Raw genomic sequence first — 17,308 nt, 5'->3', positions numbered from 1 at the left:
GAGCGTTGGACTAGTACCCGGAAGGTTGTGAGTTCAAACCCCCGAGCTGACAAGGTACAAATCTGTCGTTCTGCCCCTGAACAAGACAGTTAACCCACTGTTCCCAGGCCGTCATTGAAAATAAGAATGTGTTCTTAACTGACTTGCCTGGTTAAATAAAGGTTAAAAAAAATAAAAAGCATTCAAAAGTGACCAAAACATCAGCCAGGAAGCATAGGAACTGAGAAGTGGTCTGTGGTTGTCACCTGCAGAACCACTCCTTTATTGGGGGTGTCTTGCTAATTGCCTATAATTCCACCTGTTGTCTATTCCATTTGCACAACAGCATGTGAAATGTATTGTCAGTGTTACTTCCTAAGTGGACAGTGATTTCACAGAAGTGTGATTGACTTGGAGTTACATTGTGTTGTTTAAGTGTTCCCTTTATTTTTTTTGAGCAGTGTATATTATATCTATGTCCATTTTATATTTCAGGTAAACAAGACTACAAGAAGACCAAGTCAGCTCTGAAGTTGACGAAGTTGAAGGCTGAGGCGAAGAAGAGTGCTCCTGGAATAAGGGTCTGTATGTCTCACCCTCCTTCATACCCTCCTCTCCTCTCTGTGATGAAATGGTTTTATGCCCACTGGTCACAAACACACACACACACCGTCTAATCTGCCATTTTATATTAAGAGTGTGTTCTATTTCCCTTCATGCATTTAAGCCATTTTCTTTCTAGAAGCATTATCTATTAACTTCTATTTAACCGTTGAAAACACCTTGAGACTTAGGTCTCATTTGCCCCGGGAACAATACAGAAAATGTAATTGTCCACAATTTAAAACACAAAATGTAATAAGTAGCACATATTATATAAACATGTCTAATATTATTTAGCTCCTTTGTTAGCAGTAAGCTGTAGTTTATAGTATAATCTGTTCAGGGTTTCTGTTAGCCGCTTTTGGCCCCAAAAGTAGTGTTTATTAGTGTTTAAAAATATATATATATTATATGAATGTGTCGTCTGACTATCATTAAATGTGAAGACTTATTTTATCAAATCAATTCTCTGTGTAATAATAGTAGCCTAGTGGTTAGAGCGTTGGACTAATAACCGGAAGGTTGCAAGTTCAAACCCCAGAGCTGACAAGGTACAAATCTGATAATAATTATTACATGATTAACTATTCATGTAAACTTTAATTAACTAGGAAGTCGGCACCACGGGAAAATGTTTAGTCTGTTTTCCCGAATCTACTATTTTCATATCTTCTCGAGTCTTCTATTAATGTATTATTATGACATCATCAGTTCTCATTACTGAACGTCGCAAACCCTTGGATATCTGTACAAAATTATGAATCAGCAAAATACAAAATAAGTATTTGGTCACCTACAAACAAGCAAGATTTCTGTCTCTCACAGACCTGTAACTTCTTCTTTAAGAGGCTCCTCTGTCCTCCACTCTAACTTACTGTCACGAACCGGCTCAAAGCCCGTAACAAAAGGGAGACAACGTGGAGATAAGGAGTAACAAAATATATATTTATTAACTAAAGCAACTAAGGAAAATATACAATGGTGTGTGTAATCAGTAATCAGTAGTGTAAGTGAGTGTTTTGCATGCATGAATGTGATAATGCAGGGTGTTGAAAGATGTTGTCACAAACAACCCAAAAACCACCAAGAAACACAACAAAATCCATAAAGGTGTCTGCATGGAGAGAGTCTCTTCCATGAATGGGGAAGTGGTGTATTTATCCTGGGAGACACCGGGCCCAGGTGTTTCCCATGTAGCTGACGACCCTCCCAACTCCGCCCACCAGCATCCTAATAAGGAAATAACAGAGAGAGAATACGGCAGACAGAGTGGGAGGGTCGTCACCCCCCCCCCCCCCATAAAACCGGGGACCAACAAGGACCCCGGAACAAAATACCAGCCTAAGTTCCAAATTGACACAGCTTCTGCGCCACAAATTGATGAGGGTTTACGTGTTCACACTTTGCCCCAGCCAACCTCCTCCCCAGACCTCAGCGACCTTCGCACAGGAAGCAACATTTAAGAGGAAATAAGAAAACAAGACCAGGAGGGAGCAGACAGGACAGAGAGAACACGACAATACGAAACAATGGTCAGTCACGTAAACATTTAGGAACAGGGCGCACGAGAGAGCGCATCAGCAATCACGTTTTCAGTCCCCCGGATGTGCCTCACATCGAGATGGAATGATTGTAAAAATAAACACCATCGCATTATCCTCTGGTTTGGACACATCATGGACCTCAAAAAAGTGAGGGGGTTATGGTCGGTGTAGACCACAATGGGCACTACCCCCGACCCGACATACACTTCGAAGTGTTGTAGCGCCCAAATGAGTGCTAGCGCTTCCTTTTCAATAACCGAATAGTTCAACTGATAATCGTTAAACTTTTTGGAAAAGAAACTAACAGGCATCTCAATCCCAGACACATCTGCTTGCAGCAAAACTGCACCTGCCCCCACATGACTAGCATCCACCTGCAAGGTAAATGACAAATCCACGTGAGGAGCAGCCAGCACCGGAGTTGAGGTCAGCAACCTCTTTGCATCTTCAAAAGAGTGTTGACAACGAGTAGACCAAACGTAAACAGCCTTAGCTTTCAGCATATCTGTCAAGGGAGCGACCACAGTAGAGAAGTTCCTACAAAAACTACGGTAATACCCAATCATGCCCAAGAAACGCATCAGTTCCTTTTTAGTAGTTGGTGGTGGAAAAGCATCAATAGCCACCACTTTAGCCCGAACAGGACGCACTTCACCCTGCCCAACCACTTTTCCAAGGTATGTAACGGTCGCCTGAGCAAACTCACATTTAGCCAGATTGATTGTGAGGCGACCCGCAGCCAGACGTTCGAACAAGGCTTGAATACGGGACAGATGTTCTTCCCAAGTATCTGCATATATTACTACATCGTCCAAATAAACAGCGCACCCGGTCAGACCGGCGACAACCCTGTTCATAAGTCGCTGAAAAGTGGCAGGTGCATTGCGCAGACCGAAACTCATAACCGAATACGAGTACAGACTAAAGGGTGTAATAAAGGCAGAGATTTCACGTGCCCTACTCGTCAGTGGCACCTGCCAATAGCCTTTTAACAGGTCAAATTTGCTCACAAACTTAGCTGCACCGACTTGATCAACACAGTCCTCCATCCGAGGAAGAGGAAATGAATCTGGCTTTGTGACACTGTTTACCTTACGGTAGTCCGTACAAAAACGGTTTGTTCCATCCGGTTTACTGACCCAGATACAGGGAGAAGCCCAACTGGAGAAAGAATGCTCTGCTATCTTACTCTCCAGCATGTACTTGACCTCAGCATCCAGACAACGTAGTTTCTCTGAAGAAACTCTATAGAACCGCTGACGAATGGGGTCAGCACCTCCAATGCCAATATCATGTTCTATTAAGTTTGTACGTGTAGGTGTATCAGAAAACAAACCTGGAAATCTCTGAATAAGATCAACCATCTCTTTCCGCCCATCAACAGGTAGGTGAGTGAGAAGACTGAAAAATTCAGAAACACTGGATATTTTAGACAATCTACCCCGCAATATACAATCGTCAGGACCAGGAACATCTTCCTCCTCATGCACAGATCTAGCAGGACAAGAACACAAGGAAACAACGGTATCAGCCAAAAGAACAGGTTTACCGTCCTCTGTAGAATCCCACTGTTCAGTCTCAGAGGAACGTGCATAATAGGGTTTTAACAGATTTACATGGCACAGCTGGTGTGCTTTCCTCCGTTCTGGAGTGGCAACTAGATAATTTTGCTCAGTTTACTGGCGCACCACTGTATATGGACCTTGAAACTTGGCTTGAAAAGGAGAACCAACAATTGGGAGCAGAGCAAGAACCTGGTCACCTGGACTAAAGTGACGAGGCTCAGTTCGGCGATCAAATATGCCCTTCATCCTCTCCTGTGAAGATGATAACTTCTCTTTAGCCATTTCACCAGCGGCGTACAGTCGTCGCCGGAAATCACACACATACGATAATAGGGACTGAGGAGGCTCGGGAGACTTCCAGTCATCCTGGAGAACAGATAAAAGTCCACGCACCCTATGTCCAAACACAAGGTCATTTGGACTGAAACCTGTGCTCTCCTGTGAAACTTCCCTAGCGGCTAACAGTAACCAAGGCAACCACTCCTTCCAATCCTTATCCATCTCAGTACAATAAGCTCTCAACAAGGACTTAAGTGTTTGATGGAAACGTTCCAGTGCTCCTTGACTTTGCGCGTGATAGGCGCTAGACAAATTGTGTTTAATATGGAGCTGTTGAAGAACCTGACTAAACAGATTAGAGGTAAAATTAGATCCTTGATCACTCTGAATGACCTTAGGGATTCCAAACAATGAGAGAAACTGAGTCAATGCTTTTAACACAGACTTAGTCGTGATAGATCGGAGAAGATAGGCAGCAGGAAACCTAGTGGTCTGACACATCACAGTGAACAGGTAACTGCTACCCTTTTTAGAACGAGGCAGAGGACCCACACAGTCAATAATCAGATACTCAAAAGGTTGGCTGAGTACAGGAATAGGAAACAATGGTACTGGTTTAATAGCTTGATTAGGCTTACCAGTTAATTGACAGGTGTGACAAGTTTTGATAAAATCAAAAACATCCCTCTTTAATCTAGGCCAAAAGAAATGTCTTAATATGCGATTGTAGGTTTTCCTTACCCCCATATGTCCAGCAACGTCGCTGTGAGAAGTTTCCAACACCAACTCACGAAGCTTAACTGGTACAACAACCTGACTAATTGCCTCCCCCAGAAAACAACTATCATGAGACACCCACTTTCTCATCAGGACATCCTCTTGGAGAAAATAGCCATGGGCGACATCTCCCAACTGTTCTACAGGCACAATTTGATCACGCAACTCTTCCAACGTGGGGTCATCCCGTTGCGCATTGATTAGATCTGACCGGGTTACAGATAACGGGATAACAGGGAAAACAGTGACATACTTTGTATTATTATCATTAGTCGGCGCAGTAACCAGTTCGCCACGGCTCATAGAACGTGTCACTGCACACGCAGAGAACACCTCTGGGAAACTCTGTACACTCTCATCAGGAATCCCAACAAATGACGGCTTAGTGGAAACCACTAGAGATGGAAACACGACTGGCCATACACGCTCACCAGCCAAGTTATTCCCAAGGATAACGTCGATACCCTCAATAGGCAACGAAGGACGCACCCCCACAACAACTTCACCCTTCACCAGCCCACAATCCAACATCAGTTTATGCAATGGAACTGACAGAGTGTTCAAACCTATTCCCCTAATTAGAACACTATTCCCCGAATCAGTCTCAGCAGAAAAGGGTAACACAAATGATTCAGAGGCACCTGTGTCTCTCAGGATCTTCACTGGCACTAGGTCTTTACTTCCTAACATAGACACAAAACCTTCCGTAATGAAAGGTAAATAGTCTGGATCAATATGGACTTTCACATTCTCCTGGGCTTGAGGAAATGAGTCATGAGTGAACTGATGTGGAACAGGTGCAGCTAACGCGGTAGGCTTAGATTTAGCATAAGCACCCTTTGACCTGAGAAGTGGACATTCGTTTTTCCAATGACCTGAACCTTGACAGTAGTGACACTCCTGCCCAAAGTCAGCTTTACCATGGGAGTCAGGCTCAACCCTAGTTGAATAGAACTCTGCCCGTGAACCAAAGTATCTCGGTGAGCGAAGCCCAAATCTATCCGAACGCCCCCACTCTTTCCGAATACGGGGCTCTGCAAAGACACTTTTGTGAGTCAACACATACTCATCTGCCAAAACTGCAGCTTCAGCAACATTCTTTACTTTCTGTTCGTTAATATACGTGGCGATACGATCAGGAATTGTGTCCTTAAATTGCTCTAACATAATCAGATCACACAGCCCTTGGAAAGTCACAACTGCAGAGGCGGAACACCAGCGATTAAACTGTAAAGATAACTGTCGCGCAAACTCAACATGAGTCTGCTTATCATCCCTTTTTAAAGTTCTAAATCGTTGGCGGTAAGCCTCAGGGACCAATTCATAAATCTGTAACACAGCTGTTTTAACTTTATCATAACTGGTACTGTCTAGTGCACTAAGAGCTGAATATGCTTCCTGTGCTTTACCAGTCAGCACACACTGCAACATTAAAGTGCGGTCAGAATCAGGCCAACTCCTAGCGTCAGCAACCCGCTCAAACAACGAAAAGAATGTCTCGGGGTCCTTTTCATTAAACTGAGGCAATAACCGTAAGTTCCCAACAATATCAAATGTCTCTGGGGCACGACCAAAAGCAGAACTACCCCTAGGTAAATCTGGGTCACCTTCCCAAAACAAACTCTCCCCTGAGATCTTTCCTTCCCTAACCAACTCTATACGTTCTTGTTGCAACTTGATTTTAGCACGCTCCAGATCTCGTTTAAATGCCAATTCCTTTTCATACTTTACACGATCATGCTCTAGCTTCTCACGATCATGCTCTAGCTTCTCACGATCATGCTCTAGCTTCTCACGATCATGCTCTAGCTTCTCACGATCATGCTGCCGATCATGCTCTCTCTTCTCACGATCATTCTCCAGCTGTAACAAAAGCAGTTCTTTCTGCTGTTCAAAAAGAAGGCTACTAGGGCTAACCGATGGAATGGCCATTGTAACGTTATGGGGAGACGACAAATCCTCAGCAGAGGCTGGCCCAGTGGTAACTTCAAGAATACCACTCTCCATCAGATTGGCCTTCAATATCAACCTAATAGAATTCTTTAGACGTTTATCACTAATCTCAACCTTGTAGTGTTCCGCGACCTTCAAAAGCTGTACTTTAGTACCTAAATCTAACAATTCCTCTGATGGAGAGCGAATGAACTTATCTACATAAGACGCCATAATCACAAAAAAAAAATCTCGCTCTTCCCTTCTGCTGAGCACACCAGACCACAACCAGAGAATTGACAATCACCCTGAGCACCACAGAAGAGAGATGAGATCCCCAAAACCTACAATAACTCAACCCTAGTCTTCGTGCAGATTTGCGGTGGGAATTTACGCACTGTAGCCCGCTGGCAAGGAAAAACTCCCCAGCATGCTGGCAAATTCCACCAAGCCACAGATGTGCCCCCGAGACAACTGCTCAGTCCACAGACACCACACAAAAATAACAAACATTAACCATGCCCAACATATGCAACTGTTCAGGGAAGTCCGGAACCAATACACGCAGTCAGTCAGGAAAGCTAAGGCCAGCTTCTTCAGGCAGAAGTTTGCATCCTGTAGCTCCAACTCCAAAAAGTTCTGGGACACTGTGAAGTCCATGGAGAACAAGAGCACCTCCTCCCAGCTGCCCACTGCACTGAGGCTAGGTAACACGGTCACCACTGATAAATCCATGATTATCGAAAACTTCAATAAGCATTTCTCAACGGCTGGCCATGCCTTCCGCCTGGCTACTTCAACCTCGGCCAACAGCTCCGCCCCCCCCGCAGCTCCTCGCCCAAGCCTCTCCAGGTTCTCCTTTACCCAAATCCAGATAGCAGATGTTCTGAAAGAGCTGCAAAACCTGGACCCGTACAAATCAGCTGGGCTTGACAATCTGGACCCTCTATTTCTGAAACTATCTGCCACCATTGTCGCAACCCCTATTACCAGCCTGTTCAACCTCTCTTTCATCTCGTCTGAGATCCCCAAGGATTGGAAAGCTGCCGCAGTCATCCCCCTCTTCAAAGGGGGAGACACCCTGGACCCAAACTGTTACAGACCTATATCCATCCTGCCCTGCCTATCTAAGATCTTCGAAAGCCAAGTCAACAAACAGGTCACTGACCATCTCGAATCCCACCGTACCTTCTCCGCTGTGCAATCTGGTTTCCGAGCCGGTCATGGGTGCACCTCAGCCACACTCAAGGTACTAAACGACATCATAACCGCCATCGATAAAAGACAGTACTGTGCAGCCGTCTTCATCGACCTTGCCAAGGCTTTCGACTCTGTCAATCACCATATTCTTATCGGCAGACTCAGTAGCCTCGGTTTTTCGGATGACTGCCTTGCCTGGTTCACCAATTACTTTGCAGACAGAGTTCAGTGTGTCAAATCGGAGGGCATGCTGTCCGGTCCTCTGGCAGTCTCTATGGGGGTGCCACAGGGTTCAATTCTCGGGCCGACTCTTTTCTCTGTGTATATCAATGATGTTGCTCTTGCTGCGGGCGATTCCCTGATCCACCTCTACGCAGACGACACCATTCTATATACTTTCGGCCCGTCTTTGGACACTGTGCTATCTAACCTCCAAACAAGCTTCAATGCCATACAACACTCCTTCCGTGGCCTCCAACTGCTCTTAAACGCTAGTAAAACCAAATGCATGCTTTTCAACCGGTCGCTGCCTGCACCTGCATGCCCGACTAGCATCACCACCCTGGATGGTTCCGACCTAGAATATGTGGACGTCTATAAGTACCTAGGTGTCTGGCTAGACTGCAAACTCTCCTTCCAGACTCATATCAAACATCTCCAATCGAAAATCAAATCAAGAGTCGGCTTTCTATTCCGCAACAAAGCCTCCTTCACTCAAGCCGCCAAGCTTACCCTAGTAAAACTGACTATCCTACCGATCCTCGACTTCGGCGATGTCATCTACAAAATGGCTTCCAACACTCTACTCAGCAAACTGGATGCAGTCTATCACAGTGCCATCCGTTTTGTCACTAAAGCACCTTATACCACCCACCACTGCGACTTGTATGCTCTAGTCGGCTGGCCCTCGCTACATATTCGTCGCCAGACCCACTGGCTCCAGGTCATCTACAAGTCTATGCTAGGTAAAGCTCCGCCTTATCTCAGCTCACTGGTCACGATGGCAACACCCATCCGTAGCACGCGCTCCAGCAGGTGTATCTCACTGATCATCCCTAAAGCCAACACCTCATTTGGCCGCCTTTCGTTCCAGTACTCTGCTGCCTGTGACTGGAACGAATTGCAAAAATCGCTGAAGTTGGAGACTTTTATCTCCCTCACCAACTTCAAACATCAGCTATCTGAGCAGCTAACCGATCGCTGCAGCTGTACATAGTCTATTGGTAAATAGCCCACCCTTTTCACCTACCTCATCCCCATACTGTTTTTATTTATTTACTTTTCTGCTCTTCTGCACACCAATATCTCTACCTGTACATGACCATCTGATCTTTTATCACTCCAGTGTTAATCTGCAAAATTGTAATTATTTGCCTACCTCCTCATGCCTTTTGCACACATTGTATATAGACCCCCCCTTTGTTTTCTACTGTGTTATTGACTTGTTAATTGTTTACTCCATGTGTAACTCTTTGTTGTATGCTCACACTGCTATGCTTTATCTTGGCCAGGTCGCAGTTGCAAATGAGAACTTGTTCTCAACTAGCCTACCTGGTTAAATAAAGGTGTTCTCAACTAGCCTACCTGGTTAAATAAAGGTGTTCTCAACTAGCCTACCTGGTTAAACAAAGGTGAAATAAAATTTAAAAAAATAAATAAAAAATATTCCAAAAAATGAAACACATCGCTAAACCTATCAGGGGAAAAAGGCTATAGCTCCGGGTAGCAAGTTCCACCACCCTCCCCAAATCTCCCACCGAGGTACACAGCCGATTACTCACCTCAGACTGACGTCCCAACAGAAAGTAGAACAAGAGTTCAGGCTAGGCAGGGCCTGGAAACTAACCATTATACTCTCTCCAACACAGCACACAAACCAAACAACAAAGGCAACCAATACTGGGCCTATCAAAATCAAACCAAACACGTACCTCCACGGTCTCCCAAACCAATAGTTCAAAGATCCCAGATGAGCCCCCACTTGTCACGAACCGGCTCAAAGCCCGTAACAAAAGGGAGACAACGTGGAGATAAGGAGTAACAAAATATATATTTATTAACTAAAGCAACTAAGGAAAATATACAGTGGTGTGTGTAATCAGTAATGTAAGTGAGTGTTTTGCATGCATGAATGTGATAATGCAGGGTGTTGAAAGATGCTGTCACAAACAACCCAAAAACCACCAAGAAACACAACAAAATCCATAAAGGTGTCTGCATGGAGAGAGTCTCCTCCATGAATGGGGAAGTGGTGTATTTATCCTGGGAGACACCGGGCCCAGGTGTTTCCCATGTAGCTGACGACCCTCCCAGCATCCTAATAACAGAGAGAGAATACGGCAGACAGAGTGGGAGGGTCGTCACACTTACTAATCAAATCACAGAAATACATGAAACACACCCACAATTAGTATTACATAATACAAAGATAGTCCCAAGTGGATGAAACGGATATGATGACTTGGTAGACAAAAGGAAGGGGGTGTGGACCACTCGAGCGGAAACTCAGAACTACACTCATAGAAATTGCTAATACCTTACAAGAACGACCGCTCATTCGAAAATAAATTGCAATTTACATATTTACAAGTATTTGTCTTTTCTCTCTCTGTGGTCGCTGGTCCATCTGCTGGAGAGTATTGACAGAAAGGTGCGTTCCCCAGGAGTCACAGTCTATCGTAGTTGTTATAATGGATACTTCAGAGTACCATTCGGGAACTGGTCTTAGAGTGGCTGCTTTTACTAAAGCATTTGAACAGTTGCAGTCTAAATAATTGTTCTTTTAGTTTGTAGATTTTTTTTTCCCCATTTCAATGTGGGAATGATCTCCGCGTTCTCTGGTCTTGTCCTTTTGGTAGAGTTGTAGTGCCAACCATTTCAACATATAGCTACCGCTTCATATCTTCTGGTCTTAAAAATTCAACCATTTTGCAACCTTAGTTTACACCGTGATTTGCGTGGTCTGGTGTGAATTGCGTCACGTGGGCTTTTATACTTGACTAGAAAAATGGGCGGGTCTCATCATGTTTGTGCACACCTGGGCGTGGCTACTGACTGTGAATAAATTACCATAAAACATCCAATTCTCATTTAAAGACTAAATCACATTTTGTTTTCTTTTTCAAAAGTATTCTTATACTTCCATTTTTTTATACAACATTCAGATGCCAACCTGACAGCTGGGAAATGTGCACTTTAAGAGATACAGTTGTGTGTTTCCTGTCCTTCATGAGATCACCAAATGAAACACAGTCGTCATGACTGTCCCTTAAGTGTCCCAAATTCTCAAAAATAATTACATTTTGGGGATTAGGAGTTTTCTAAAGAGAAGCTGTTTGTTCTCTGTAGGCTCTCTCCCTCCGTGCTCTCCCTCCGTGCTCTCCCTCCGTGCCAAAATGGCCGAGAGGAAAAAAAACAAAAACAACTTAGCAAAATAATGCTTTTTATTCACTGATGAAAATACCAGTTGAAGTAAGTACAATTTTTTGACCACCATGCTTATCTGTGTGTAGGTTCATTTGCATAATTAAATTGGCCTTTCGTTAGTCATCATGTATCTTATTTATCCCACTATCACACACCCACAGCATACAGAGCCTGGGAGAGATTTCTCCTGTTGCTGCTGGAGTAGTGTGCAGCAATTCTAGATGCAGTCGCACGTTAACAGTTTTCCTTTTTTTTTTAATTGCTGCGATTTTTCAATTTCTCAACTGGTAATTGAAGTGCGTCTCCCATTTCACAATTCAACAGTCTATCAGAGCGTCATCCGCCACTACAAGGTTAGCTGGAGGCATTTTGATACTTAATTGTTTTGAAACCTGAAAAGTTTTATTTCATATTATCAGGCTATATACAAAATCCAACCATGGAAATGTGCAGGCAATTATTTTATAAAGACTTCGTCGTGTTTTAACGGGAAAACGTACCATTTCCAGAAAAAGACACAACTAATAATACAACAAATATTATGCTTAAACTCAAATATACGGATTGATAAATAACAAAAGAATTGCTCAGAGCATTTTGAGAAATGCTCTCCTTTCTGCATAACAGTTTGTGATTTTTCATCTGCATTTTTGTGGAACAGTTTTCATATCAACATATCAACAATGTTCATTTCTCAAAATCACGTCTGAAACATCTTAATTTAAAATAATAAAAAATGCAGTCAATGATCCGTGTGGAAGATCCGTTGGCGACTAAAGAAACGAGAGCATTTCTCAAAATGCAATTCTTTTGTTATTTATCAATCCCTATATTTGAGTTTAACCATAATATTTGTTGTATTATTAGTTGTCTTTTTCTGGAGGATAACTTTTTTTTCTCATTATAACCAGCTTTGTATGGATTGTTTTTAGGAAAGGGTGATATGTTGAACAAAGTTTAATTTTCAGTTAATTGGAAAATGAGAAGTTGCGGTCTGTATGAAGGCTGAGCCTCATAATCTACTGGCAAACCAATTAATGTATGAAGCTTTTAATGAGAAGTTTCATGCTTTAATATTGTATAATTTAATAATTTCAGCCTCCCAAACGCATTCATTATATAAATATGCATGTTTAATCCTGTCTGGTTTAGCATTCCAAATCAAATGAAATATTTTTTGCTCATATGATTTAAAATTAAAACGAGTTGTCTGGAGTAGGCAGCGCCATTAGTGAAGTGTGATCGGAACAAAAGAGGTAATCATTCCATAAATAGACAATATTTTCTTTGATACTGTAGTTATATCGATATTTGTGCATAAAGGCGTTTCCCGTATAATACGTTTTACAGAAACAAAAAGATCCCACCATGTCGAACAAACAAATTGTCTGTCTGCATTTATAAAATCGTATTTCATGTTTCCATCAGCTATTACTTTCCTATGTAATGTGACATGGTTGGATGGAAACCTGGTTATTAACAAATAAAGTAAAAAATGTGTTATTGTTTATTATTATTATTTATTATTGTTATTATTATATTAGTACCAGTCCACAAGGTGGCACAGCGCCTATCTTAGTCTTTAGGGAGAAACCTTGGTGAAATTCAGACACATGTTCATGAGAGCAGGGTTGGGTTGCTGGGGTTGCTAAGTGTTGTCTCTCCTTTCTTCTCCTCCTGGGTGTATATAAATGTTACTCTTGAGTGATCAGGAGTTTTGAGGATGTTTGCAGTAGAATGGCTTTACTGAAGAGCTCAGTGACTTTGAACGTGGCATCATCCTCACCTTTCCAACAAGTCAGTTCGTCAAATTTCTGTCCTGCTAGTGCTACCCCGATCAACTAAGTGCTGTTATTGTGAAGTGGAAAAGTCTAGGAGCAACAACGGCTCATCTGCAAAGTGGTAGGCCACACAAGCTCACAGAACGGGACCGCCGAGTGTTGAAGCGCGTAGCTCATGAAAATCGTCTGTCCTCGGTTGCAACACTCACTACCGAGTTCCAAACTCCTAGAACTGTTCATCAGGAGCTTCATTGCCACCACCTGTTGTGCTGATCAAGGCTTCCTGGCAGAGGACAGCCATTGACCTGATTGGTGCTGCCACCTGGGGATGGAAGTGTATCCTGGTGTTGCCTAACCGTGTGCTAACACTAAACTATCCCCATATCAAAACGTGTGTGCGTGCGTGCGTATACTGTGCAACTTTTATATCACTACATCGCAGTGACTGAGCAGCCGCACACAAGCGGAAGATCACCATGCGGAATGCCAAGCGTCAGCTGGAGTGGTGTAAAGCTCGCCGCCATTGGACTCTGGAGCAGTGGAAACCTGTTCTCTGGAGTGGTGTAAAGCTCGCCACCATTGGACTCTGGAGCAGTGGAGAAGCGTTCTCTGGAGGGGTGTAAAGCTCACCACCATTGGACTGTGAAGCAGTGGAAACCTGTTCTCTGGAGTGGTGTAAAGCTCACCACCATTGGACTGTGAAGCAGTGGAAACCTGTTCTCTGGAGTGGTGTAAAGCTCGCCACCATTGGACTGTGAAGCAGTGGAAACGCATTCTCTGGAGTGGTGTAAAGCTCGCCGCCATTGGACTCTTGAGTAACAGGTGTGCCTTGTTCAAGGTTAATTTGTGGAATTTTTTGCCTTAATACTTTTGAGCCAGTCAGTTGTGTTGTGACAAGGTAGGGGTGGTATACAGAAGATGGAATATTACCAAATAGGGATAAGTCCATATTATGTCAAGAACAGCTTAAATAAGCAAAGAGAAACGACAGTCCATCATTACTTTTAAGATGGGAAGGTCAGTCAATTCTGGAACTAGAACTTTGAAAGTTTCTTCAAGTTCAGTCGCAATAACCATCAAGCGCTATGATGAAACTATCTCTCATGAGGACCACCACAGGAATGGAAGACCCAGAGTTACCTCTGCTGCAGAGGATAAGTTTATTAGAGTTAACTGCACCTCAGATTGCAGCCCAAATAAATGCTTCACAGAGTTCAAGTAACAGACACATCTCAACATCAACTGTTTGTAGGAGACTACAGAAATTTGACCATGAAGGCCTGATTCACACAAAGAAACCACTAACCACTACCATGACGGAACACAGAGGAACCGCCCAACCGGGACGGAACACAGACACATTAACACACAGCTTCTACTTCCTGAACTGTCCACAGTAGTGTGGGGGGGAGGGTTCATGAAATGTAACATCCAATTAAATGTTATTAGTTGTATGTGTCATGGGTACAGGTCATGTTAAAGTTGATATATGCCGGTTTGAGACATACTGGTCTTCATCAAGCATTCCCTTAATCCCATTAGATTAGTCGTGAAATACTAATGTTCTTAGTGATCAACTGGAGAATCAAAGGGAACAGTATTCCTCTGGTAGGAAGATGGAAACCACTTAAATACTGAACTATTGGGTTGGAATGTCGATAATGGATATGGCCTCCTCTTCAATATAGTATTTGAACAGAAATTATGTTTTTGCATTTATTTTAGAGGGGTCATCTCCCTGTTTGTCTTTGAGGCCGTGGGCTTAATTTTTTTTATTACACTGTTAGCCTGATTTTGTGGAACATCACTCTCTCTCGCTGACGGTTACGGCTTTGTTGGGCCTGTTTTTTGTGTGAGACGATTTGAGGACCCCTCTCCTCCGTGTGTTCTGGTCTCCGCTGCAGCTGGTGTCTCCTAGGGTTCCAGCTGGCCAGGCAGCCAGGCGGGCAGACAGGCTGTCCTGGAGCCCAGAGCGTGTGTGTGGCAGGCAGGTATGACCAGCTGCTCCATGGGGCTGGTGGATCTTGGCATCCTGCGAGAGCTGCTGTGCTGTGACCAGGTGGTGTGGTGATGTTCGGGGAGCCAAGGAGCGGGAACCCACCTGCTGTGGTCTCTCTCTCAATTTAATTCAGTAAATGCTTTATTGGATGGCTGGTTGCCACTGTTGCCAGAGAAATGTATTGTGGGTGAGTGCTATGGGGCGATAGTCATTTAGACATGTTACCTTGGCATTCTTATGCTCAGGGACTATTGTTGTCCGCTTGAAACATGTAGATATTTCAGACTGGGTCAGGGAGAAGTTGAAAATGCTCTTGCATGGTTCAGTGTTAATTGGCTCAGAAGTGAGCATAGAAGGCATTTAGCTTGTCTGGTAGGCACTCATCACTGGCCAGGTTTCTCTTTCTACACCATGATAGTTTTTAAGCCACATGCGATGAGTGTCGGAGCCGGTGGGTTCCATCTTAATCGTATTGACACTTTGCCTGTTTGATTGTTCGGATGTTGCCTGTAATCCATGGCTTCTGGTTGGGATATGTACGTACGGTCACTTTTGGGACGACATTGTTGATTCACTTATTGATGAAGCCCGGTGACTGAGCTGGTAATGCCATTGGATGAATCTTGGAACATATTTCATTCTGCTAGTGAAACAGTCCTGTAGCTTAGTATATTATATGAATCAGAAGGATTTATGGTCAGATTTGCCAAATGCGGGAAGAGTGAGGGTTAGTATGCGTTGCTGTTCGTGGAGTAAATCTAGAGGTTGATTTGATTTTGTTTTGCCTCTCGTTGCATAGATGACATGCTGGTAGAAATGATAGATTTCAGTTTTCTTGCATTACAAGAAATGTAATATTTTTGTTCAGTAAAGTTGAGAGAAACACTGCTATTACTAGTATCTCTGCTCTTAAGTTTTACATATCGGCCTCAGAGCTTGTGATTGTTTTTCATTTGCACCCTTATGTAGACTCCACCCACATCCAAGTAGAGATCCAATCAAACGTTTGGACACCTACTCATTCAAGGGTTTTTCTTTATTTTTAGTATTTTCTACAATATAGTTTTTTGAGCTTGTTTGAAGCTGGTGTACAAAACCTTAAGTAAAAGATGCAATAACAAAACTTCCGAACGGGAAACACAGACATAGCAGAGTAGATCTACCACTTCTTAGACTGGCTTTCAATGAGAATGATAGATCTATAATGCACATTTCTTTGTGAATATGGTCGGGTCGCCCAAAAAAAAGTAACATTGAAATGTTTTTTCTATTGGAGACCGCGCCCCACCCACCTTGAGTTTACCCGACGCAGCCGTTCTGCCGATGTAAGACACGGGATATGATGCTTCCCCCTATGTCTTAGACCATTTAAACCATGAGGAAATGCCCTGTTGTCTGAAAAAAGACTGGTTTTGACACAGGAAGGGTGACCATGTGACCACATCATGTGACCATGAGCAATTATTCTGTACAGGCTTCCTTCTTTTCACTCTGTCATTCAGGTTAGTATTGTGGAGTGTCGTGTCTTTACTATCATTAACTGAAGACTTTAAGTTTTTATCAAAGATTCTCTGTAATTAGCATTTCGTGATTAACTAATCAGGCAAATGTAATTAACTAGGAAGTCGGGGCACCAAGGAAAATATTCAGATTACAAAGTTATAATTTTCCTAATGCAACTTTTCAGATATTTTAATATCTGATCAAATAGTCTTCTTAATTAATGAATTATTTATTTTACCTCACGTTAGTCTCATTCCAAACGTTGTAAATTATTGGTTATCTGCACAAACCCAGTCTTCACAATGAGTCATCCATACATCAATTGTCTTAAATCATTTATTTACTAACTAAGTAATTCACAGAAATGCATAAACAAACAGTAGATAGTTACAAGGAAATGATGACGGAGTTTCCCTAGTGGGATAAACCGGCATCGTGGCTTGGTGTACAAAAGGGAAGTGGGGGTCGACTGAGAAGACGACACACAGTTGATAATTATAACAATTGAAATACTAATCCTTTGCACATGAACGCTCACTCATTTGGGAACAATTGCAATCAGTATATATATTTACGCTCAGTGTGTCGTCGGGGTCTCTGTTGAAAAGTTTGTTTCTGTTGGAGAGTGTCCGTCCTCTCTCTCTCTCTCTCTCTCTCTCTGTCGTGGTTAGAATGGGTAGTTCAGAGTGACATTCATTCATGTCGTTATAGAATAGATGT

The 17,308-nt window shown here is 43.1% G+C and overlaps 1 protein-coding gene across 2 annotated transcripts in view; it reads left to right on the top strand.

Annotated features, from left to right (window-relative positions):
* The window catches only part of triqk (triple QxxK/R motif containing), a 47,231-nt gene that overhangs the window by 22,225 nt on the left and 7,698 nt on the right, over positions 1 to 17,308 (top strand). For both annotated transcript variants that reach the window (XM_020475517.2, XM_031789143.1), the window contains exon 4: positions 475 to 560. In XM_020475517.2, the coding sequence (XP_020331106.2) occupies positions 475 to 560 (86 nt within the window). The remainder of the gene's footprint in view (positions 1 to 474; positions 561 to 17,308) is intronic.

This window comes from Oncorhynchus kisutch, linkage group LG14 (genome assembly GCF_002021735.2).
Source record: "Oncorhynchus kisutch isolate 150728-3 linkage group LG14, Okis_V2, whole genome shotgun sequence".
In the NCBI taxonomy this organism is placed as follows: Eukaryota; Metazoa; Chordata; class Actinopteri; order Salmoniformes; family Salmonidae; genus Oncorhynchus; species Oncorhynchus kisutch.
Note: the sequence above shows the minus strand (reverse complement) of the source record. Positions and strands in the feature narration are given on the sequence as shown.